The sequence below is a fragment of the Neovison vison genome, chromosome 8 (genome assembly GCF_020171115.1).
Source record: "Neovison vison isolate M4711 chromosome 8, ASM_NN_V1, whole genome shotgun sequence".
In the NCBI taxonomy this organism is placed as follows: Eukaryota; Metazoa; Chordata; class Mammalia; order Carnivora; family Mustelidae; genus Neogale; species Neogale vison.
The window spans coordinates 135868587-135893969 of record NC_058098.1 but is presented as its reverse complement, the minus strand read 5'-3'; the positions used below and the strand labels follow the sequence as shown (position 1 = coordinate 135893969).

The 25383-nt window shown below is 49.2% G+C and overlaps 1 protein-coding gene across 4 annotated transcripts in view; it reads left to right on the top strand.

The window, feature by feature from the left end:
- The window catches only part of LPIN1 (lipin 1), a 67215-nt gene that overhangs the window by 16193 nt on the left and 25639 nt on the right, over nt 1-25383 (top strand). Inside the window, exons 3-15 of one of the 4 annotated variants that reach the window (XM_044262060.1) lie at nt 720-815; nt 3933-4240; nt 6189-6314; nt 8646-8750; nt 11990-12119; nt 13393-13705; nt 14708-14801; nt 15440-15630; nt 17623-17716; nt 18670-18739; nt 21051-21128; nt 21259-21351; nt 24343-24422. In XM_044262060.1, the coding sequence (XP_044117995.1) occupies nt 720-815; nt 3933-4240; nt 6189-6314; nt 8646-8750; nt 11990-12119; nt 13393-13705; nt 14708-14801; nt 15440-15630; nt 17623-17716; nt 18670-18739; nt 21051-21128; nt 21259-21351; nt 24343-24422 (1778 nt within the window). The remainder of the gene's footprint in view (nt 1-719; nt 816-3932; nt 4241-6188; nt 6315-8645; nt 8751-11989; nt 12120-13392; nt 13706-14707; nt 14802-15439; nt 15631-17622; nt 17717-18669; nt 18740-21050; nt 21129-21258; nt 21352-24342; nt 24423-25383) is intronic. The other 3 variants (XM_044262062.1, XM_044262061.1, XM_044262063.1) reach the window with 3 other exon arrangements.

Below are 25383 nucleotides of genomic sequence, written 5' to 3'. Positions count from 1 at the left end.
CGCTGAGCAGGGAGCCCGAGGTGGGGCTCGATCCCAGGACCTCGAGATCATGCCCTGAGCCAAAGTCAGATGCTTTGCTGACTGAGCCCCTCATGTTTCTGTCTTCGGACAGAGCTTCAGGCCTCCGGAGCTGTGGCTTCACCCTGGGAAGGACTGGTCACCGAATTGATAAGTAAACTCGAATTGTGTTAAATTATTCCAAGACATAGGGGCAAAAATCAGCTAGTTATTAAGCTTGTGATTTGTGTGACTCAGACATTCAGACCAAGGGCGGCAGGGCTTGTTTGTCTCCACCTGCTGCCCTCTGGAGCCTCGGCCAGAAGACCTGTCCAAAGATGCTGTCCCTTGCTGGCCCCGGGGGCTCCTGGCTGGGCTGTCACCTGAGGCTCATGGCCAAGACGCCTACACATAGCCCGTCCGTGTGGCCTGAGTGGCTCCACAACATAGCTGCTGGATGCGGGGTGAGCCTCTCTAGGGGAAAGGAGCTGGGGGCCCCCATGTCCTGACCTGGGGGCAGACGTTCCAGGAGCCGGTCCTGCGCGGGGCACCCCTGCGCGGGGTCGGCGCTGGGGCAGGTAGACGCTGTTTCTTATGGCTTGCCTGACTGAGACGTGGAACTGTGCCATCATTTGGGGTGTTTGTGGGTAAAGGATATGTATACAAAGGCAGGGCACCCCCCTCGAGGTTTCCTGGTTGAGTCAAGTGTGTTTTTCCTTCAGGTTGACATAGAAATCAACGGGGAGTCCGTGGATTTGCACATGAAATTGGGAGATAACGGAGAAGCATTTTTTGTTCAAGAGACCGATAATGATCAGGTAAGGAGGCCGGCGGCCATGGGGACTTCCTAGATTTGAGTTTTGAGCGATGCTTCTCTAGAGGGCCCAGCGGAAGTTTGTGTGGAGAAGTGACACTGTGCGGGGCAGTGTAGACCGTCGCCGCAGAGAAGCGTGGCTGCTGACCTGTACCGGGGATCTGGGAGCCCCGCGGGGCGGGTGCGAGCCGTGTCCGAGACCCCGCAGTCCTGGCCTGCTGCCTCGTGCCGTGTCCGAGGAGACGGGAACCGGATCACGCCGAGCTGTTGTCCAAAACACACAGGTTACTCTGGCATGTCAGGTCTCAGAGGGCTGAACGTTCTAATGTTCGTGTAGTGTGTAACCACATCACTTTCATTTTGTGTAATTTAAAACAATTTTAACAGCTCTACTAAGATACAGTTTGTGTACTGTACGCTTTCTCTGTTGCAAATGTACAGTCTGGTGGTTTTCAGTTTTCTCCAAAGAGATGTCGCACGGTCAATTTTAGGACATTTTCATCAGCCCAAGAAGAAACCCTGTGCCCTAGAGCTGTCGCTTCCCTATATCCCCAAGCCCCCGCCCCGTCACCTTCCTGTGCCCTCAGCAACCTCTCTTTCACTTTCTGTTTCTCTCAGTTTCCCTGTTCCGAGCTTCCCCACGAACGCAGTCCCAAGTATGTTGTCATCACGCCTGGCTTCCTTCCCTCCTCATGAAGCTTTCGGGGCTCGCCCGTCCCATAGCCGGGCTCCGGGCTTCATCCCTCTGTGGGGCTGCATCATCGCCCGGGGTGTCCGCGCACCACACTGGTTTGCTCTTTCGTGGGCTCGTGGACATCTGGGTCGTGTCCACCTTTTGGCTGTCACGAAGGATGCTGTTGTGAGCGTTCCTGCGCAAGTTTTCGTGTGGACAAATGGCTTTGTTTCTCTTGGGTCCGCACCCAGGAGCAGAAGCTCCCCGTCACATGCTAGTGGTGTGTTCCGTGTTCTAGGAACGGCCGCTCCGTTTGACGCTCCCACAGGCAGGGCGCTGGCTTCGGGCTCGTCCACATCCGCATGGCCACCTGCCCTGGGACCGCGGGTCTCGCTGTCCTGGGGGCGAGCAGGGGCGCCTCATCGTGGTGCTGCCGTGCGTCTCCCTGATGACTGCTGAGCCGAGCACCTTTTCACAGGCTGGCTGGCCGCTTGTATTTGTTCTTTGGAGAAAAATCTATTCAGATCTTTTTGTGATAGGGTTTTTGTCTTTTTATGATTAGTTTGTTATGGATGTCTTTGCTTGCTTGATGATATTCCTTGAAACATAAAACTTTTACATTTTGATGAAATCCAGTTTTTTTTTTTTTTTTTTAATCCTTTTGTGGCTTCTGCTCTTGGCATTCTGTCTAAGAATCCTTTGCCAAATCCAAGGTCATGAAGATTTATCCCGATGTTTTCTTCTTAGAGAAACCGCTTTTTCACTCTTACCTTCTTCGAGAAAATGTGGAAGGGATGCTGTGTTGGGATTCCTCAAGAAAATCCACTTCGACTAGTTTTTTATGGGAAGATAGCGTGATGCCAAAGAACAGCTCAAAAGCTCCAGGGTCAAAAATGAATGCACATGGTTTCAGTTTCAGAATAAAATGGTCCCAGCCTCCTCCTCTTTTTGGTCTCCTCAAAGCTGTGATGTAACGGGAGGACCAGCATCCTCGGCCTGTGCCCCCGACCTCTGTAATTATGTCCCTGTCTGCAGGGACGGCTCTGAGAGTCACTCATTCGTAATTATTAATTCTTGCCATCTTAGATGGATGCTTGCCTTCCAAATTTCTGTTGTCCCTTAGCTTGGACAGATTTTACGCTGTGAGAGTTGAAGAAGCGTTTTGGGCGAGGCTTCCATGGAAGCTGCAGGGGCTGGAGCCTGCTCTGCTGGCCTGAAGGGTGCCTGGGGGTGGGGCAGGGCTTGGGGGGGGCGGGACTGGGTATGTTCTGCCCCTTATGGATGGCCCTGGCTACCCTGGAAGGCTGCTGCAAGTCGGGGAAGCCTGTGTACCTCATCACCTGAGTGCCCCAGGATCCGGGCCCCCTCTGCCTATGGAGCTTTGCCCCTTCCCTGCCCATGTGGAGACCCTTCTTTGCTTTTAACCTCGTGTTGGCACTTGGCCTTTCTTCTGGGTTTGGCCCCTTGAGCAGCTGGGCGAGATGACCTCTCACCTCCCAGCCTAAGGCTTGGTCTCAGATGTTCTCTGCACACCTGTAGCACCTCGAGTGTTCTCGAACCTGCTGTAAAGGGTCAGCAGGGGGGTTCTGTTTCTCTCTTCTCCTTTGTATATGTTCTTTCCTTCTTGTTACCAAGTGTCTCCTAATAAATAAACCAATAATAAAAACGATTAATAATAATTATATATAATTATGAACTATAATTATGAATATAAATAATTATTAATAATTAATAAGAAAATGATTGTTATAGTTTTTAGATGATTATTATACCTTATTAAACAACTTATATGGTAAATCATTATTAAACAACTTAAATGGACAGGCCATGTATTTTTTCCTTTAGTTTTTAAGAGGAGAGTAGGTATCTAATTGACTAACGGCCGAATACCTGGATGGCTCTGGTGTAGGCAGGCACTTGGGGTGGGGGGTGTCAGCTGTATTTTTGTTTTTAATTACTATCATCTTAATTCAGTGCATATTAAAAAATGTATACACATTCTCTCTTTTACACGCAAACATGTGCAGGCACGTACACATACCCACACACGCCACCATATACACTCACCCCCTTCCCCTGCACTGAAATGCAAAGTTGAGCCCAGTTCCCAGGTAATGTGATGACTCAAAGCTCATTTTTCTCTCTTTACTATGGATACTTCAAACACTTTGGGTGCCCTGAAATCACTCATTACCTCGCTTTGCTATAATTACAAAAATGCGGGACTCCATACAAAATGCCATAGAGTGCATTGTTGATTCGTGGTTGGCTGTCCGGATCTGGCACTGCCTCCAGCCCGAGGTGGCCATGACCGCTGGTCCCCCCGCCCCACATAGCCCTCCCCGAGGGCGCTCGCACTCCTAAAGGAACACTGGCCAGCCTTTGGCACCCCTTGCCCCTTAAACCCAAATTAATAAGGCTCTTTGAAATCTCTTTTCTGCCCTTTAGGAGGTGATCCCCTTGTACCTGGCCACCTCCCCCATCCTGTCGGAGGGGGCCTCGCGCATGGAGTGTCAGCTGAAAAGGAACTCTGTAGACAGGATCAGAAGCCTGGACCCCAGCGCGTCCGCCCAGGCCTTACCTCCCAGTGAGGCCGCTTCGAGCAGCTCTTTAGTGAAGAAGAGAAGGAAAAGGAGGAGAAAGTCCCAGCTGGACACCCTGAAAAGAGACGACAACATGAACACATCTGAGGATGAGGACATGTTTCCCATAGAGATGAGCTCGGATGACCAGGCTGACCCCCTGGACAGTAGCAGGTAAACGTGCGTGAGAGCTGGGCCTGTGTGGGGTCAGGCGCGTTTGTTCTCCTTATTCTTTTTTTTCTTTTTTTAAAGATTTTATTTATTTATTAGAGAGAGAGAGAGGGCAAGCATGAGCAGGGGGAGGGGCAGAAAGGGAGGGAGGGGGAGAAGCAGGCTCCCCGCTGAGCAGGGGGCCTGACCCTGGGGGTCGGTCCCAGGACCCTGAGCTGAAGGTAAAGGCTCACCGATTGAGCCCCCCAGGTGCCCAGTGTTCCTTATTCTTCTGTGAATGCATCTTAGACTGAGTGTTAGAACTCTGTGGCCCCAACCTCAAGGGGCAGAAACATCTGAGCTGGCTTACAGCTACAAGGTGGTCGGTCCTCGTCTGGCCGCCTCAGCATCTAGGACGGAACCGAGGGACAGAGAAGCGAGCAAACGGATACTTCATGCACGAAGCCCTGTTTCAGAGCCTGCTTGCTCCTATTTGGGCCCTGACTGAAGTCCCGGCCTTTGGGGTGATGTGTGGCTGGGGACTGATCTGTGACAGCTTTCAGGTTATAAGGACGTGCGGAACGTGACCAGTTGTCTCTCCAAGCAGACTTCTCCTTTCCAGTTCTGACTAGGCCCGAGGTTTCATGGTCGTCTTGCTCAACTTTCTTTGCTTTTACCTGGGTGGTGAAATTCGGTTTCTGTGTATTGCTATTTTAGGGAAAATGGCCAATTTTAAGACAAAACTCATTTGTAAAGTATATTTGATATTTCAGATCTTTATGTAATTCAGGTTTTTTTTTTTTTTTTTTTTAAGGGGGGTTGCTGAGGGAGAGAGAGACTGTCAGGCAGACTTCCTGCTGAGCACAGAGCCTGACGCAGGGCTCAGTCTCACGGCCCTGAGATCACGACTTGGGCCGAAATCAAGAGTAGGAAACTTCACTGACTGAGCCACTCAGGCGCCCCTAAAATTCAGTATAACTTTTGATAGTTATTTTGTATCTTGTTAACATGAAAAAGGGATAAGGAACATCAGGAGTGTCCCTCTGCTTCATTATTCAGATTAGGACTTTTTCCCCCCTCCGGCTAAAGATACAGGCAAACTGGCAGTGACACTTTCCCTCACTATAGCCTCTCATCTGCTGTAGGCTCAGAAACTAGTGGTTGGGCTTATTATAGTTGCCGTCCCTGCATGGCTTTTAATTCCAGAACTTAGTGAGGGATATTTCAGGGAACATCAAAAGTACGGACCGACGGCCTCTGTGTGACTGCAAGAGGGAATCGTATTTTTGTAATGAGTGCATTCTACCTGAAACAAGGTAGCTTTGCAGTCGTTTTGTCATTATTAGAGTCATTTGGTTTATATCATTTATTTGTTCTGCTAGGTGAAGGATTGTCTGTGTGTGGTCATTCACTTGGCAGCCTCCTGTGCACAGCAAGACTCTTCAGCCTCCTGGGTCCGTTTCGGGGCCGCGGTGTAACATGACCAGCGGGGTCACCATTACGCTCGTCTGTCCGCCCAGAGACTTGAATAGAGTCTTTTTTTTTTTTTTTAAAGATTTTATTTATTTATTTGATAGAGATTACAAATAGGCAGAGAGTCAGAGAGAAGCAGGCTCCCTGCTGAGCAGAGAGCCCGATGTGGGGCTCGATCCCAGGACCCTGAGATCATGACTTGAGCCGAAGGCAGAGGCTTAACCCACTGAGCCACCCAGGCGCCCCGAATGCAGTCGTTTTAATGAGCTTTATAATCCAACCAAAGCACAAACACATTGACGTGTGCCTGTGTCTCACGTTTTCCCTCCTTACTGCCTCCAGTATGCCTGGGTGAGTCAGAAAGAGATCGTGTTCATTGACAAAGAACTTAGCTAATCAAGATAAAAGGGAAACTTGCCTTCATTATGAATCTGTCGCACATAATCACTAATAATTCTTTGACTTTAGTCTTTTTCTTCTTTTTTTTTTTCCCCTCCAGAACTCTTCCTAATGATATACCTGTATTCCAAGAAGATGTTTCTAAGGAAAGCCCTTCCCCTGTCATGACTTACCCTCAGTCAGCATCGTACCCTAATTCTGATAGAGAGTGGTCACCCAGCGCCAGGTGAGTTGCTGGGGGAAGTGTGTGCGTTCGACCACCCCCGTCCAGAGGATTTAAAGTCAGTGACAGGAAGCGTGTCTAATAATAGTGAAATATAAGTAAAAAATGAAAAATTGCGGGTTAGAGTAGGAGGTATAGATTCGGATTGAAAAAGGGCACGTGCAAACCATAAACTTCTGATGTCATAATCAAGCTGTAAATCTGGCTCTTCACTCCCCGCAGGTGACCTTGAAAGAAAAGCCACTCCAGTTCCTTAGTGCTGATTGTCAGCAGGAGAAAACGGGGCTGAGCCTTTCTTGACACTTAGCCCTCAAGTACGATTCCAGAGCACCAAGATGGTTCTGAGCTGTTAGAATGACGCCTTCTCCCCGTGCTTAACCCCTTCTGCTGAAACCAGGAATATTTCCCTGAAAAAAACTCTGACGATGCCCTAGAGTTGGGGTAGAAACTTGGAGAATCAGGCCTGCTCAGGCTGTGGATTGCCATCCTGAAGACCCAGACCTCTGAGAATATGTGAGCCCTTCGCAGAAGAACCAGGGAGGGGGCAGCTCTAAACCGGGTGTCCTCAGCAGGGGCTGTATCACCCCCATTGGGGCAAAAATTGGCTCTTGGGCAGCAGAGAGTTCTTAGGTATTATAATGGCTGGTGGCCTCCATGGGGCCTCACACATAAGCAAATTCGGAGTCCGTCTGTGGTATTAAAGGGTCACAGTGGAAGGAGGACCATGACAGGGAAAAAGCCTCCGCTGTCGGGGTACGCAAACAACGGAAAGAGGTTGAGAAACACCGATCTTAGTGACACGGACATCCTTGGATTCTTCATCTTCTTTTTTTTTTTTTTTAAGATTTTATTTATCTGAGAGAGAGAAAGAACAATGAGCAGTGGGGAGGGGCAGAGCAAGAGGGGGAAGCAGACTCCCCCCCCACTGAGCTGGAGCCCGATGTGGGGCTCGATCCCAGGACCTTGGGATCATGACCAGAGCCAAAGGCAGATGCTTAAGCCACTCCGCCCGCCCAGGCGCCCCAGGCTTGGATCGTTCTTATTCCTTACTTTGTAGGTGTACTTGTGGTTTGTAGTGGAAGTGTGGGAACCCTGCTGCAAAGGCTCCCTGCCTGCAGCCAGAGCCCTCCCAGTTCCACCAGAGCGATCTCGTCAGTGGAACAGCACAGTGAGCAGGGCGTGCTGGAGTCCGGGTCCCAGAGAACTAGATCAGTCCCGCGCCTGGGTCCAGGACAGCGCGTATCGGTCTGCCCCAGTGGGGCTGGAGGCCTGCGGGGTGTCCTCGTGGAGGTCTGTCTGCAGACCCAGCCCGTGCTGTAGAAACAACGCTAGCTACCCAGGATGTTTACAGTTTTCCAGCAGCCATTGTTAGAGGGTGAAAAGAAACTGAGAAAGTTACCTTTAATGATTGAGTTCCTTTGACCCAGCATGTCCAAAATACCATCAAGTCGTTTCCAGGAAGTTCTTAACGAGATTTTCACATTCTCGTTTTTACACTAAGTCTTTGAGATCATTGTGAATTCACATGGAAAGACCACCTTGGTGTGGACGTGTCACACTTCACGTGCTCGATAGTCACGTGCAGCTGGTGGCTGTCATAATGGACAAGTGCAGATATTAGACCTTCCTGGAACCTCCCTCATCATCTCCCGAGGTCTGTGGAAATGCACCCTAAGGAGGGAAAAAGAAATTTTAGAGAATTTTAAAAATTTTAATTTTAAAAAGAATTTTAAAAGGCATTTTAGGAAGAAAATTAGGTGGGATGGTTAGAAACCACTGTTAGGTTGGAAAATCTGTTCAGACACTCTACCTTAATTTTGAGTTTCAAATAAATGTTTAAAAAGCAACCGTGGGTATGTTCTCCCGTCTTCCATGATTTGCCTTATGAATCCAGAAGAGCGGCCGTGTCAGATCCTGCGGGTCTGACTGCTGTCATATGCAACGACAAATTAGGATAAATAGATACATTTCCATACTTGGAAGTACGTCTTTTCTTTGAAGAGACAACTGGCAGCAGAAATGATCAACTCTTTGGAGACTGCAGTTTGATTAAGCACTAAATTCGGACCAGAGAATAGCAATCTTTTACGGCCATCTGGATGAAATAGAAAGTGAAATGAGTCTTTTGGCAGTTTCCTGTTCTTGTGTTCAAAAAATTCATGTTGATTTCTGAGTGATTTCAACAGAGTCATTTCTGCTGTTGTCAGATGCCTAAGTATGTTCATTTTCTTGCAAATGTTATTGTGGAGAGGAGTCAAATAATTTATATGAAGTTTAATTGAATTGACCTGTGATTTTTCTTTTTCTTAATGTATATCACGTGGTATCCCGTAGCCCGATAGATTGCCAAAGGACTGCCCCCTGCCTGGCAGTTGCAGCCGAGGGAGGCCTTTCTAGCTCTTGCCCTCCACAGTCTTCCCACTTCCACGCTTCAGAAAGGTAGAGGGGCTTTTTCCCCACTTGGATGTCTTCAATAATCAAAATTGTGATCTAACCCGTACAAGCCTGTTTACCATTGACCAAATTACTTACGCAGACAATACATAGACTGTGTAAATGAAACTTTTGATCTAACTCTTACAAATCTACTTGACTAACCAAATTACTTATGAAGAAAATACATAGAGATGTTTTTTTTTTTTCCTTTGATTAAGCATTTGTAGATTATTAGATTTTCTCCCATGACTAAATTGGATTCTCTGGAAATTATGGCTAAGCATATAGTTCTTCTGAATTTTATGGAGTGCTTTGCAAAACAGAACAATGAAATAAAAATTGGTAATATGATTTTTGCTTTGTGCCTAAGGGTTGTTCACCATACAAGTTTATAAGATCTTTTGTGTAAGGGGAGTTATTGTAACTCTTTAAATTGCTGATTAGACTGTCTGAATAATGGAATCCTATTTCCAAGGCATTTCTAGAATGGAATTTTGGAATGTAGCATAGGTTTAGGATCATAGGTTTGTATTTTTCTCAGATGCCGGTGGTCTGAGGTTCTTGCCTCCATTCCTTCCGTGGTGTCCACACTCCAAGCTGCATGGTGGACCTATATGGTTTCTAAATGTTAACAAATGAAGCTCTGACTGACTTCTACATGAGAAATGTTTTCCTTTTTGATTAAAGAACCAAGTCTCAGGATATGCTTCGTTTGGAGGGTTTCATGTACAGAGGAAAGGCCATTTTGAAAGGAGGTAAACTAAGCTGTGAACAGTTAGAACTCACTTGCCCAAGTGGGACTGGCAAAATCCTCAGAACTGTTCCGTGGTTAATAAAGGCATTATTTACAAAAGCCAATCTCAGATCTTGTAAGCTTATTTTTTTGAACAACCCTTAACCTTAAAAGACTAAGATTTGATAATGGGAAACCTTGGACCCACCATCTTCCTTGTGAATCACACCCAGAACTGGGAGCCTTTCCCCGACTCACCTTCTGTCAGCCTGAATTCCACAGACCGTGCGCGGGTGTTTGCGTGCAGGATCCTTCTGAGGGAGGCTGGTGTTGCCGCCATTTAGGGTGGTGGCCTGCTGGGTGCCGGAGGTGGTGCTCCTAGCTCAGGGCTCGCTTCTCTGTGGATGAGTTTGCAAACCTGAATACCTCAGTGGAGACCTAGGGCTTGTGGGGTTGGCCAGGGGTCGGAATAGCAGGAATTCTGGAGTTGGCACCACAAGACACCTGTGTTCAGCATTTGCCTTCTTCTAGAGCAGGGGCTGGCTAAGGACAGCCGGTGGCCCAGTCGTGGCCCCCCATCCATCCTCGTGGTTCTGTGGGGCTGCGGCTTGTTCACGTATCGTCAAGGGCCGCTTTTGTGCAGCTGCAACAGAATTGTGCGCTCTGACAAAGGTCGCGTGACCCACAAAGCTTGACAAAGTTCGCTGACCCCCCGGCTCCAGAGCAAGCTCTGTCTGAAGGGCTCTGCTGACTACAGTGCGGGGGGTACAACCATTCCTTGTTCCACAAAACATCACTCGTGTTTTATGTGGTAAAATAGAACAGCAGGAGCTTTTAGACCAGGGGTTGGAGGTTTGGATGCCGCGCTGCGGAGGACAGGAAGCCAGTCACAGTGGACCTTTTCTGTGATGACTTTGGAGACAAACTGGATGCTGGTCACGGTTGTAGGTACACTGGAGGCCACGACGCCCTCCGGACCTGGCGCTGATGTCGAATATATAATATGGACACGCTGGTGCCAGGGAAGCAGTGACCCTTTGGAGAAAAGCGTAATTACAGGACTAGAAGGAGCAAGAGAGGTTGGGAGGTGATGGACACCTTACCACCTAGATGTGTGGGCGCGCAGCCTTCCTCCTGTGGGACCACTTCCCATGGGGCGGAAGAGGGGGTGTGTGTGTCCATGTGTTGGGAGAGGTGTCCCATCGTATGCGCTCCCACGACACCTTGTCTCAGGGTCCTCTTCCACATATGGTGAGACAGAGCATGAGGGCCACACTATAGCCACGTACCACGTGGGTGGTTTGGTGGACGGTGGGTACCACGGGTGATGAACCAGCCTCTGAGCCTCTTGGTGTGAAATGGAGGGGAGAGAGAGAGAGAAAGAGAGAGAGAGAGAGGTGAGTCTCTTTGGTTCAAATGGTCAGACTGAAGAGATCTGGGACCAGTTTATCCATTAAGGGTCCCTGTTGGTTTGATAGGTTTCATCTGTGACTGCTCCTTGTCCTGACAGGAAGCTGTATTCTGCGGGAGTTGACATCTAACTCAAGTTTGTGAGGCCAGGAGGGGACTCAGGAGAGTGTGAGGGCTGTGGAAGAAGGTTGCAGAAGGAAAACATGGCGGCTTCATGTAACACCGTTGTCTTACTCTGGGGGAATTGATGCAGGAGAAGGTAGGGAGAAGTTAAATGGATATATTTTTTCATCCAGATGTTGTTTAGGATACTGTGAGAAGTTTGTAGACAAGGTGATGATTCTGGGCTGGTCACTCTGGCTGGACAGAGGGAAAACTTTGTTCAGGTATCAAGAGGAGAAATAGGAAACATTATAGAGACAAGAACACAAGTTACAACCACTTAAAAACTGGCCTGAGAATTAAGCCATATGATATATTGTTACAGAGCAAGCTTTAGCCAACAGGTGGATTTTGAACTATTCCTGGAAGATATTTAATGAAATCTCAACACAGAGGCTCCTGGCGTGTTAGGAAGTTTGGGTTTATTCTTGGCATTTGGAATTTGTGGCAAAATTAGCACGTGATACAGTTTCCCTGTTTTCGAAGCCAGTGCAGATTCATAACCCTTTAAAAATTGAATATAATGGGTACGTATCTGAGATGGGTAGGACCCCCCTTGCCGCCGAGAGCCGACAGACGCAGTTTGGAAGTTGAGACCACAGGAGTGGGGAGCTCAGGGTGAGGTGGAGAGAGACCGATGGTTTTGAGAGGAGAACACACTTTTTCCATTCTACTTTCATCTCTCTTTTCTTCAATTTTTCCTTTCTAAATGTCTCTTCTCATCTTTACTTGGAACTGGGGGGCAGGTTGGGATAGGTTCCCCAAAAGGGGAGCGTCTTCCTCCTGGCTCTGTGTTCTGTGGACCCCTGGTGGCCACAGAGGGGAATGTCATGAAGCTTGTGTGCATTTTCTGGGCTGAACCGTAGGATTCTGGACCAAAAAACATCTAAAAAAGTTTCCCTTCCCAATTTAATCATGGATTTGTGTTTTTCTTAAGTCCTTCAGGTTCTCGACCTTCAACACCTAAAAGCGATTCAGAATTGGTCAATAAGGCCACCGACAGGACGATGCAGAAGAGTAACCTAGAAATGCTCTGGCTTTGGGGAGAATTACCACAAGCGGCAAAGGTAAGCCCCCCCCACCCCCATTTCTGCCAAATATCGAAGATAGTTTCCAAAAACATGAAACGCATGATCTTTTCTTTGAAGAAATTTCATTTCATATTCCAGTCTATTAAAAGCATCTCGAATATATTACTATAACATTTTTTTTAATATTGTAAAGCTTCTAGAAGATGCTACAACTTCTTGTATCCCCAGTAGAGGGTTGTAATATGAATGAATGAATGAGTAAACGTGGAAAGCATTCCTATGGAGAATCCAGATGGGCAACTTTTTGGAGGGAATGTCTGTTGAGGTAGAGTTGTGGGTTCTTTCTTTTTCTGGGGTATATTTAGCTTTCATGGAAAATGCTGATTTCTCTGCCTGCGTGCGGTAGCGCTGACGGAACTAGCCGTCTTTTCAGACTCATGGCATTTGTCGTTGGAGAAGTGCTCACGCATCACTCCTTCTGGCAAAATGCTTCCAACCCCAGACGTGCTGTCGCGTTTTCTTGTTGTGCGAGAAGCCGTGATCGGCTACAGGAACAAACACTTTCCCTTTTCCCTCCAACCCATAAACTGCATTCTTGTTTTTGACCGGACAAATCTTTTCCGTAACAGGACACTCCTTGGAGAAGCAGAATCAGAAATGTTAATTTCTCAGTCAGGCGAATCACCCACTTTTGACTTAGTTTTGGGGGTAAACTTTATTGAAATAGAGCACGGGTACAGGGAAAAGCCCATATCGTAGGTGCACAGATTGGAACATTTTCACGCCGTGAGTGTGTCCAGAGAGAAGCAGGGCTTACTCAGCCACTGGGAAGCCCCCACTTTTGCAGTTACTGCTCAGCCTGCCCCCCCGAAGGACAAACACCCTCCTGCCTTTCACAGCAGAGATTAGCTTGGCGACATTCATCATGCTGTTGTATAATTGTAATTCCCTTACTGTCGCTGTGCTGCGACCTGCCCGTCCCGCGACTGTCTTGCCCGTCCCGTGCATGGACACTGAGGACTTGAGCCCCTCCTGTTTGTTGGCCTTTCCCGATCCCACTGCCTTCTCAAGGGCCGTTAATGTTTTATATGAAAGTTTGTTCGCTCTGGAACTGGCGTTCTGCTGTTTAGATTCTTTTGGCGGAAGGGAAATCACCAGGTGACGCCCGAGGCTTGACTGTCTCTGCCAAATGGGCAGACGGTTGTGCAGATGTTAATGGGTTCATTGTTTTTCTTTGCTTAACTCCTTTTTTCTCTTTGCCCACGCCCTGACCATTCTGTCTGTCTGTCTCTCTGCCCCTTTGACATAGTCATCTCCGCACAAGATGAAAGACTGCAGCCCATTAAACAGTAGAAAAATCTGTGATAAGATACACTTTCAGGCCATCCAGAGTGAGTCTTCGGATGCATTTAGTGACCAGTCACCAACCATAGCCAGGCCTCCTGGGCTGCCCATTCCGGAGCCGGACAAGCCTCCCACGGAGATGCAGTTTGCGAATGAAGAAGACGTTGAGGCCTTGGGGGCGGCAGCCCCGCCTCTGCCTACGATCGAAGAACCTAAACCCCTCTCTGCCAGCGTAGCCCCGACAGCAAGCAAGATGGATTCTCCTTCCAGGAAAAAAGGTGGGAGGGCTGGCGGGTCCCAGCAGATGTGGGGCTCTGCATGGCCTGAGTATGTCAAGGGGGAAGCTGGACCGGGACAGCTTTCCGCTGAAGATGTTATCAGAATTTAGTTATACAGTCCGACCGAAGGAGCCCTTGGGGGGTGGTGTCACAAGCCCTTTCACTCTCTAGATCGGGGTGCTGGGATCCAGAGGGGTGAAGTCTTGGGGCTCCAGAGGAAGCCGATTGTTGAGCTAATCCTGGTCTCCTCACCCCCTCCCCCTCAGTTTCTGTCAGCACCTTGCCTGGTTTTAATTTCTGCATGACACGGGTCACTGTTTGCGAGGGTCACTTGTTTATATCTGTGTTTGCTGGGAGCTCCCGTACTAGAATGTGCGTGCTCTGTGGGGTCAAGAACCATTTGGCCTGGTTTGCCTCTGTTTCCTCTGTGCTCAGAATAGTCTTGCTCTGAACTGCTGGTTGAATACACGCCTGGTCGCCCGGCAGGAGGAATGACGTCAAGCCTGTCCTGTTGACCACGTGGTTAACCACGTGGTGCACTTTTCTAGATTTCTATCAACCAGTGACGTCAATCTCTGGCAGAAGGAAACAGGAAGTCCACGGTCGTGGTGTACAGTGACCGTGGACGCACCGTGTGGGCCCCGAGGCCTGGGACTGTGCATCCCAGGATGTGTTTAATGAAAACCTTCCTCACTGAATGATGATGGTGGCGATGGCTTCAGTAGAGCAAGTGCTCAGGACACATCAGGCCCTTCACAGCTGGGGGTGTCGCTCAGCAGCGTCGCGTGACTCGGTCAGACGCGTGCTCTTGGCAGTGGTGGGGTCTCGCGCAGACCTGGCGAGTCCGCCTCTGAGGCCTGCGCGTTGCTGACTTCCAGCTCTCATAATCCTGCGCGGTGGGGACACTTCAGAGCAAATGTGCATTATGCTTCAGTGCTTTCTGGAGCTGCTCAGAAGTCCGTGGAGGACCAGGGCTCTGACCTGACCCCTTTGCTCTTCCAGACAAACGAAGCAGGCATCTGGGGGCTGACGGCGTCTACTTGGATGACCTCACAGATATGGACCCTGAAGTGGCTGCCCTGTATTTTCCCAAAAAGTAAAATTTCTTTTTATTCTTTGTGTCATTTTCTGGGTTGGTCTGTGTGAGTCTGGTTCCCCCCCTTACATGTGATTGGAAAGTGAGTAAGAAAAGGGAGGCTCCGGTTTTCCTGTGAAAATCTACCAGTAAATAATGGACTTTCTCTGGAGTCCGTGTGGATAGTTCTGTGTGGCTGGCTTCCCACCTCCTGAACAGGAATTCAGGCACGAGGCTGGCTCCCGTGGGGACACCGCGGTCGTGTTGTGAGGGGGCACGAGGCGGTGACCCGTCACCCAAATCAGTGGCTAAGAGGGGGCAGGTGCACAGCCCTCTCCGTCCCGAGGACAGATTCTCCCGCGGCCTCTGAGACCCCTGTTCCGTTTTGTGCTGTGCAGGGAGGGCTGGCTCCTCGGAGGGTGTAGCAGAGATCTGTGGCCTCTGAGGACAGTGCGCTTTCTCTGCCGTTCCTTTCACGTAGGCTCGGGAGGGGACACAGGGAGGACAATAGGCTAAAATAATTGTCTCTCCCCAAGTAGTTGGATTCACTTGTCTGTTTTTGTCCCGGTCCTGAGATGACCTCCTTTGCTACTCCGCGGGCCAGCGCGGCGGGAGTCGTTTGCGGTGCGCGATGTCACCTCTCCTCTTCCTCCTCCCAGTGGGGATCCTTCCGGGCTCGCCAAACACACCAGCGACAACGGAGCCCGGTCAGCCAACCAGTCTCCGCAGTCCGTGGGCAGCTCTGGCATCGACAGCGGCGTGGAGAGCACCTCGGACAGCCTGAGGGACCTGCCGTCCATCGCCATCTCCCTGTGCGGGGGCCTCAGCGACAACCGGGAGATAACCAAAGGTACGGCCCGGAGCCTGGCCCTGACGCCGGTCTTTGAGCCACGAGCGCCCCCTCGTGGCCAGCGGCCAGAACGTCCGGAAGCTCAGGCTTCTCTGTTGAAAGTGGCTTTTCACTTGGTTGGTTCCCCAGAGCACCCATGATTCGCTGTAGCTCACGGGCCTTATGCTTCTGTTGGTCACACACGGCTTCGGGGCCACTTGTCGCCGGGCGTGTTTGCTGAGCACCTGTGTATGTCTCCCTGCCTGTGCCCGCCCTGCAGTGGTGCCCTCTGGGAGCCCGCAGCCCAGGGGGAATGTTGGGGTCACGGAGTCACAGGGCACTGGAAGTGTGTAGAAAGGCTGTGGGGTCTTGGGGAGGGAGAGACTTCTGGATCTGAGCACATTCAGGGGCGGCTGCCAGCTGGATCTCAGGGGTGCTCATAGGCTTGGCGTACGTGGTGAATTAATTCATGGTGTCCATCAGATTCAGAACGGTGGTTTCCCAGTGTCTCGTGACAGCTACGTGGTGAGGTGGTCCTAAGACCCCCAGCGGATGCATCAGCTGTCACCAACTGACGAACCCTTCGAGTGGCATTAGAGGCCCTGAGTGTCGCTCTCTTGTCCCTCTACCACTGCCTCCACTTACACTGTTCTCTCTTTTTCGTCAGCCCCCCTCCCCCCACCATGGTCTGTTTTTCTAGTGGGGAAGGGGTGAGGCTGTGCAGTTCACCCCCTCACCACCCTCTTCCCTTCCTGCCCTGAGCTGCCATCCTAGACTCCTGTCTCTACTCCAGAGTCCCCGCAGGGCTCTGTGAAGTTCTTCTCACACAAAGGCTGGGGCTCCTTGCTCTGGAACCTGAGCTAGCTAATCCATCCGCCTGGAGCTGAACTGAAATACATAGTCCAATGTGATCCAGCTGGTTTAGTCCCTCACAAGAAGTCTTTCGAAGACCCCCTCCCCTCTAATAGCCAGCCATGTCCAAATCTCTAGCACCAGCCACTCTGGGGCCTTGAAGAGGTGCGAGGGGCTGGTGTCCCATGGCACACGCTCTCCTGTACACTTGCACTGAGTGTCCTCCCAGGGGTCTGCTCAGATGAGGCCAGAAGCCCGTGAGCAGGAGCCCCTGAGGAGAGTACCTAGCGGCATGAATTCGGGTTCCAGAGGTACCTGCTGTGGCCAGTCTGGGTCAGCCTCCTGACCAGCGGGTCTCTTCCTGCTGGACAGGTCTGGGATCTCCTGGGTCTTGGTTCTGTTCAGGGTCTATAGGACCCCCTCCCTCCTGGGGAAGGAATGGGGACAAATTAGTGACAGAGAGGTGGTCAGAGCCCGCATCAAGGCTCAAGCCAGGGCCAGCTGAGCGGGGGACGTCGAGTGGAGGCCAGAGCTCATCACAGAAGCTAGAATCAGGGCTGAGGCCTTCCAGCCTCCCAGAACGTGGTGGGGCTGGGTCAGCAGGTCAGGCCTCGTGGTGTCTTCTGCTCTTCCTCCATGTGACAGTGACCAGCACCTCGCCCACTGACATGGAGCGAGTCCTTGCTTTAGGCTGACATTGTGTTTCCCAGCCTCACAGCCACCGAGGAAGCGGGCGTGGTGCTTGATCCGCATGTTACAGATGAGGAAACTGAGGCTTGAGGGAATTAAGTACTTGCTCCGCACAGGCTCACACCGGTAAAAGCGACTGAAACTGGGTGGCCTGGTTTCCGAGCCTGCTTACCAGTCACCTGCTTCCGGAGGTGCGCGGGGAAACTGGATTTTCACACGCCTGCTCCCCGCCTCGCTGCCTGGGCATACGCTTGCCCAAAGCCTTGGACTGCCCCCAGCCGCCCCCATTTCTGCACAGACGCTGCCCCCAAACTCAGTCCCCTTTATAAACGCATGTGAAGAATTGTCTACGCAGCTGGATCGTGTCGGCTCCGAGACGGCACTTGCGAACTAGCAAGGGAAACGTAAACCTGTTTTTCCGAACAAAATACTCCTTCTGTTTTCTCCTTATTCCTCCGATCTCTTTCACAGATGCATTTCTGGAACAAGCCGTGTCGTATCAACAGTTTGTGGACAACCCGGCTCTCATCGATGACCCCAATCTCGTGGTGAAGATCGGGAATAAGTAGGTTCCTCTTGGAAGTCATTTTGGCCATCTCACAGTACGGTTTGCATTTCAGTTTTTCAAAAGCAAAGATCCAGACAATAGACCTCAGAAATACGTAAGGTGAAGTCTTGTTAAAATTTATTATTACCTCTTCACTGTAGGCAAAGCACTGTGTTGTTCTATAGTTGGTAGGTGGGTGTAAGTGTCCATCTTGTGGGTTTTAATACTCACCGTACTGGATTTTTAAGAGATTTATTTGTTTATTTTAGAGAGCGAGCGAGCGAGCGAGCATGAGCAGAGTGGGACAGAGGGAAGGGGAGGGAGACAAGCAGCCTCGTGGCTGAGTGCAGAGCCCGAGGTGGGGCTCGGGCTTGTGACCCTAGATCATGCTGAGCCAAAACCAAGAGTGGGGCGTGTGGCTGACTGGGCCACCCTGGCGCCCCCGGACTAGGTTTTGTACCGGAAAGCATCTAGTCTCAGCCCTTGGCCTCTGGGCCTCAGGCCCGCATCGTCCACGGGCGTTTGCAGCACAGACTGCTTAGCGACCCGTGAAAGCTTTGGTGTCTGAGGTCAGGGACTGTGCAGGTGTTTTTGTCGCAAACTTTCCTTCCCGAGAGGAAGTCAGGTGTTTAGGTCCTAACTTGGGGTACCTCGCTGCCTTTTCCACGAAGTGTGGCAAGAAATGCCCTCGGCGCGACGGTGGCTCGGTAGCCGGGGAGCTCGGGCGCACCTCCAGCTGGCCGCGGGCTCCCACCGCCTCCGCTGCTCTCGGCTTGGCCCCCAAGAGTGGCTGCTGGGGGGTTGGCAGGGTGAGGGGCAAATGGGGAAGGCCGGGGTGTTGGCAACAGTCTTGGGCTCCTTAAGGACCCAGCTGGGGTTCCAGAGCTTTCCTAGACTGTTTCTGGTGACACTAGGAAGATTTTTCAGTCCAAGCCACGGTCTTTGACATCTGTTTCATTTTCCCACGTCAGATATTATAACTGGACGACAGCAGCGCCTTTGCTCCTGGCAATGCAGGCCTTCCAGAAACCTTTGCCAAAGGTGAGCTTGACCATGAGTTGGAAGAGGTGGCACTATCATGGGTAGACGAATCTGCGCGGCTGGAATTTAACTTCGGCTTTAGAAGCACAAAGTTAATTACATGGTTTTCTTTTGATGTTCATGACCATCGAGGTCAGGAGTTTAGAACCTGCCTCACTTGCACCCTGAATGTCCTTCGCCTTCCTGCTCATCGGGGCAAAACCTCCCGACTGGGGCAGCGCCGGACCGCATCCTGTCTCCTCCGGGTTCCTTTCCTGACACCTGCTGTGCTCAGGACGTCAACGCAATAGAAATACCCTTTAGCTTGCAGGGGTTTAGCTCACAGAAGATGGGCGCATGGCTCCGTAGCTGAGGCTTTGTGGTACTCACTCTGAATCTTTTTACAAGCTGTCAGTAGGTCTTTGACTCTGTTTGTGGTGTTTTTAATGTAGAATTAGTTTTAAGTGTAGAATTTGTCCATCCTTTAAGGCTGTTGGATCTTGTATTATACTTAGAACGGCCCTACTTCCCCATTTCCGAAACTTATGAAAATATGCCAGCTTTTCCCCTAGTACTTTCTTTTTTCCCTTTTTTATGTAGGCTCCACGCCCAGTGTGGAGCCCAGTGCGGGCCTTAAACTCACAGCCCTGAGATCAAGACCTGAGTGGAGATGAAGGGTCGGATGTTTAACCCTCTGAATCACCCAGGCACCCCTCCCCAGCACTTTCTTAAATGTCTGATCTGTCTCGATTTTATTTTGTGAGTGAGTGAGCTATCAGGAGCTCAGTCAGTTCGTTCCCAGCTGGTTATGAATCAGGAAGCTCTGTAGGAAACAGAATGACTGTGAGTAGCTTGAATAACAGCCTTTTTCATCTGACGTCGTAAGAATCTTCGAGGTTGGTAGTTTCAGGGTCAGCTTCCCCATGACTGTCTTGCCTTTCCTTTTATGATCTCAAGGTCACTGTCCCCGACTTCTTCCTCTCAAACAGCCTTACTCCAATAGGAAGGGTAGGGACTGGCTTCTCACGTTTCATTGGCCGCAACTTGGTCACATGATCACCTCCAAGCCACTTGCTGGCAGAACAGTGGGACGAGCGGGAATGGGGTAGACCAGGCGAGGTCAGAACCTGTGGCGCCCGATTCTTGAACAGTTTCCAATGTGCTGGCGAGAAAGGGAGGGGATGATGTGCCCAGGGAGGCAAGTGACCGGGTCCGGCATAGCTACCTCATTATCTCAGTACCTTTTGCTAGATAACGTTTTCCCCCCCAATATGCAGTTAGGGCTACAGTGTGTATGATTATTTCTTTATGAATTTAGTCTCCTTTCTGGACGTTGTCTTCTGTCCCATGTATATGTTTACTCATGTACCAAAATACATTCTTTTAATTACGATAGCTTTTCAATTTTAATATGTAGTAAGGCACGTACCAACTTAATAATACTCGTCTGTCTGAATTTTCTTGGCAGTTTTTGTTTTATAAATGAACGTTAGAATCGCTTTGTCTAGGTATGGAAAATAATCCTGCTAGTTTTTTTTTTTTCTAATTGGGGTTGTGTTACATTTATGGATGAGTTTAGGAGGAATAGGGTAATACACACCTGTCCGCATTATCCTCTTTGCGAATAGTGTTCTCATGGTTTGCTTTTCCATGAATTCAGTTTCTTTTGTATCAAGTAGAGACTTTTAAATGCTAAAAAGAAGCACACCGGCGGGGGGGGGTGGAATATGTGAATTTTTTTTTTTTTTTTAATCTCTCACTTAACCTGAATCCTGTTTGGTCGAAAGACATAAATCGCTTTTGTTACTAGAAGGGAGACGGGGGAGAGTGGGCGGGGAGTCCTCTCCTCGATCTGTGAAACGAGGCGGGGAGAGGAGATACTGTGTCCTTGGTGTTGGAATTCTCAAGACAGATATTTTCTTCTTGGGCAGTACTTAGAAAATTATTAGTTAATATTTAATCTTCCTTCATTAAACTTTCATTTCTTTAGGGCGAGAGTATGAGTTTTCTTTTAATACTTGAGGTTTTAACCCAAATTGCATCTACTAAGGTTCAGTTTGTCTCAATGTGGCATTTTCCATTTACTAAAGAGATCTTGTGCATTTTACTCTTTGTTTAAAACGTTTTACCCTATACTCTGTATTAATCATTTCATTTTTTAATTTTATAATCATCATACTGAGAGAGTAACAGTAGCTTAACCAGTAAATCACTTTAATTTGGAAACCTTTGGTCTTAACTAATCACTAACGATTCTCAATGCTTTCTTTTTCTGTTGTTTTTGTGTTGTATTTTATTTGTTGTTTGTTTATTCCTTTAACATCTTCTTAAGTCTTCATGCTTAAGTTATCTTCATGTGATTTTGGACGCCATTAGGTTTTGCTTCTCGAAAATTTTTAGTCCACAAATAGTATGTTGTGTTTTCTCTGATTTTTTTTTTTTAATCTTACTTTAATTTGCATGTGTGTGTCTTTTGGTTTGGATGTGCTAAGTTATCTTTTTTTGGTTCCATTATTTATGTTACCATCCATTTAAAACAGGCCACTGTGGAATCTATCATGAGGGATAAGATGCCCAGAAAGGGAGGAAGATGGTGGTTTTCATGGAGGGGAAGAAATACCACAATCAAAGAGGTAAGCATGGAAGACAAAAGGGTGTTTCTACTTGGCTCAGCCACTTTGGGCATTTGTGTAGTGAAGTGTGTTTTCATGCTTGTACGTCAGAGAAGGAAACACAAACCATAATACTGAGTCTTCATAAGCCGCTCTGCCACGAGGCAGGGGCAGCCCTCCCAGAATGCAGGGAAGGTACGGGGGAGGGGAGGCGTGGCTTCACCTCCTGACCCTGTTACCTGGCTGGGAGACCGTGGCCAAGTCGCCACTCCTCTGGAATTTCTTCGTCTGGCAAAAGAAGGGATTCAATCTGATAGTTTAATTTTCTTTTTTAAGTCAAGTGCCTTTTTGCTGCTTGTAAGTATGTGAGGTAATTCTTGGAGTGGTAGACTAATTCTCATCAGTCCGTTCACTTAGATGGTGTGTCTAAATACGTGGGACTTTGCTGTCTGCATCCGTAGATGCCTGTGCTCTTTTCCAGACCTGTCAGCCTCTCCATCCGTTTCTTGAAGCCCTTTGCTTGCTTGACTTCCATGGCCCTGTGTCCTCCTGGTACTCTTGTTCCTGAGGCTGCCCTCACCCTGGCTCTGCCCCCACAAGCGGGGTTACTGAGGGTTGTCCTAGGGTCTTTTCTTCTGCTTGGATTGCCTACCTTTCCCTAGGCAGCCCTACTCACACCCATGTTTGATTTCCAAACCAGACATTCTTTTGTACTTCACATGCGTTTCTCAAGTAGCCAACACTGGGGACATCTCCATGCGAATCCTTCAAGATACCTTAAACTGGGTCATTTCCAAGAGTGAACTCATGGTTTTCTTGTGAATTCTTCCTTTGTTGGACCATAGTCAGAAGGACTACGTGGAAGGACGTCCACAGGCTAGACATTTCCTTTTTTTTCAGTTCATCACCACATCCTATCAGTTTACCATCTTAAATATTTCTCAGTTGTACCCATCGCTGCCCAGTACTACTCCCCCAAATGTCGGCTAGTACCGTCTGTCCCAGGATTGCTTTTCATGGTCAACTGTCTCTTCTTGCCCTCTCTTCTTCAGCCACTATGATGTAGTCACATTGGTCAACTAGGGTTGGGTCCAATTTATGTTATTCCTTCCTTAAAGCTTTTGGGTTCCCAGGGCTCTCATAATTAAGACCAGTATCCTTAGCATGTTTCACCGTGTTTGTGTGTCCTAACCCCTGCCTCCCTCTTTAGCCCTTTTTGTCCATCTCCCCCTGCCCTCCCTCTTTTAGCGTCACTGGCTAAACATGCACTCTACCCCAGGACTTTTGCATATGCCTTTTCCTCTGCGGGGTGTTCCCAGGACCCCTTCACCACCCCCTTCACTTAATTAAGTAGCATCTCAAAAGACTCTTTCTCAGCAGATTAGTCTGGGCTGCTGTTCTCTGTTCTCATAGTCCTGTCCGTGAACTTTGCCTTCATACGTTTTTGTCAGTGTTTGTAATTGTACACATATTAGTGTGACTGATTAACATCTCTTTCTCCTCCACATCCTGAACTCCAGGAAGATGGAGACCATGTCTGGCTCTGATCCCTGGATATCCCTGGTGCCCATACTGGATACAGAAGAGGGGTTTGGTGACTATTTGAGGGAATGCTGTTACATTTGGAATATAGTGTAAAGAAACCCCAAGGACAGCAATCAAGTTGGTTATTATAATACAGAAATGCCAGTGACCTCACTGAATTTATTCCATGAGTTCCAAAGGAAAAAGTCTGTTGGAAGAGTTTTATCAAGATAAAATTGTTCTTTGACATTTTCTTAACGTTCATAAGTTTTGTTGATTATCCCATTATCTTCAAGAGATACAACAAGTTAGAGCAAACATATGATTTACTTTAGGTGACTTAAAACATGAAGGGTCTTCTAGTTCCCTTACTAGAGAGTAGAATGTTCTAGAACTTAGGCAGAGGGCTATTTCCTATGTCAAAGGCCTGTGTATTGTAGAGTAGTCACATTGTCACCAGTCTGGATTAAGGGGATTACCAGCATGAAGGAACAGTTATGAAATTAAACATTTCTTAAAAACACTGAAATACATTTATTTCAGATAGATATATTTGAACTCATTTGTTAAAGAATTATTGATAGCGGTAGTTAGTAGATAGTTAGTAGGTAGTTAGTAGTTAGTAGGTAGGTAGTTTGTACTCATCCTGGGTTAAGATGGTTATGCTGATGCATTATTTATTTTGCTCATTTTCTATATTAACATTGAAAACATTAACCTACCTCCTGACCAAATGATCCCAAGTAATGGGATTTAACTGTACACGCTTTGTCCTTGGCTGATTCTGTCTGATGACTTCCCATGAAGTCTGTGGGGCCAGTGGGTGTCTTCTCCTCCCTGGCCTGCTGTGGGCCAGGCTCTGTGTGTAGGTGCAGGTGCAGCTTCTCTGTGGTCCTCCCAACAGCGTTAGGAGATGGATGTTATCACCCCCCTTTTACAGGTGAGGAGACAAGGCTCTGGAAGGTTCCAGGGCGTGCCCAAGCTTCCCAAGTGGGAGAAGCAGAACTGAGCCCAGGTCTCGTAGATTTCCAGAGCTCTTCCCAGTACAGTGAAGGAGCATTTTCTATTAAGAGTGTGTGGCGTTGAAAAAGAGAGAAGGCTTCCACATTTTCCCAAGCAAAATATGGTGTGAAAATATTTTTGAGCATTTCTATCAGCAATTATAAGAAAATATTTTGAAAATATTCGGGTATCCAGGCAGCCCTCGATAAAGCATTTGCATAAGCTCCAGTGATTATGAAGTTTGGTTTGGTGCCACAAACACTTATGGAAAACAGACTCATTTCTGTCAAAAAAATTTTCTCAGCTTAATTGAACACTTCCAAGCAAAGGAGTAACTGGGACCTGCCGGGCCTGGGGCGTGTAACATTGGGGACGGCATTTGGGGCCATGCCCCAGGCTTTAGGGGAGCCCATCCTGAAGCCCCAGCTGTGTCACGCAGGTCCCTCTCCTTGGTACCCTGTGACTCCCTCCTGTCTTCTTCTCCAGGAGAGCAAGCCGGAGCAGGGCTTGGCTGGGAAGAGCCACAGCACCGGGGAGCAGGCGTCGGCGCTCGGCATGGCCACCAGGTACGGCACCAGTGCACGCGGGCTGCGGCGCCTCCTTTCTGCGTCCCAGGGCATGGCACAGGCCCGCCGGGCGCTGGCAGGGTTCTCCAGAGACAGGCGGCCCTGGCTTGCAGCCCCGGCTCTGTACTGACCCAGTGACCTGGAGCCATTTTCCCTCACATGGTTTCCCGTGATCGAACGGATGCAGTCGCCCCAGTCGCCCCCTTCGACACCTGCCTGGCTTCTGGGAGGTCGCGAAAGTAGAGCGTTTCTAGGGTCTTGGTGTGTGATGGGCCTGGACATAGAGTGCCACGGTGCGATGATGACAGTGACAAAACGAGGGCTGACAGCAGCGTGGGCGTCCGGTCCCTTCCGGAGGAAACTGCCTTTCTCTGTGGTTCCAGTACTTACTGGGGCTCATCAGGGCTTTTCTCCGTATTGATACGATTCATAACTGACCACGTCTTGTCTTCGGGTCCGTCAGTTTGTGTGGGATTTGAGGTAGCTGATCCGAGGGCACGGCCATCGCACACTGGTTCCGATGCTGACGCTGTACGTCGATGCTGAGTGAGCCGACGTGGCTCCTTTACCGAGTGCCTTACCCTGCACTATGCCTGTGCTCCGCAAGCCTGGGTCGCCTTCCTTACTTAGCAAGCAGCAAATACCAACAAGCTAATGGGAGGCACGGTGCAGATCTCAGTCATTTTTGGATCCTAGAGGCTAAGCCAGTGGCTCACACACAGCGGGCACCTCGTAAGCATTGTGGAGTTTATGACTGCATCGGTAAGTTTTCGCAGCACATTATCGATCCGTAGGGAAGGCAGGCTCGGGCGGCACGTCCTCAGCCTCCTGGCCGTCGCTCTGCATCCACAATCGTTCCTTGTGGAACTAGAAACCCATACGGGTAGAAGTAGGAAGAAACCTGATTTCTTCATTGCTCTGTGCGTAGAAGAATGTGCGGGACCTTTTGAAGATGATTAAG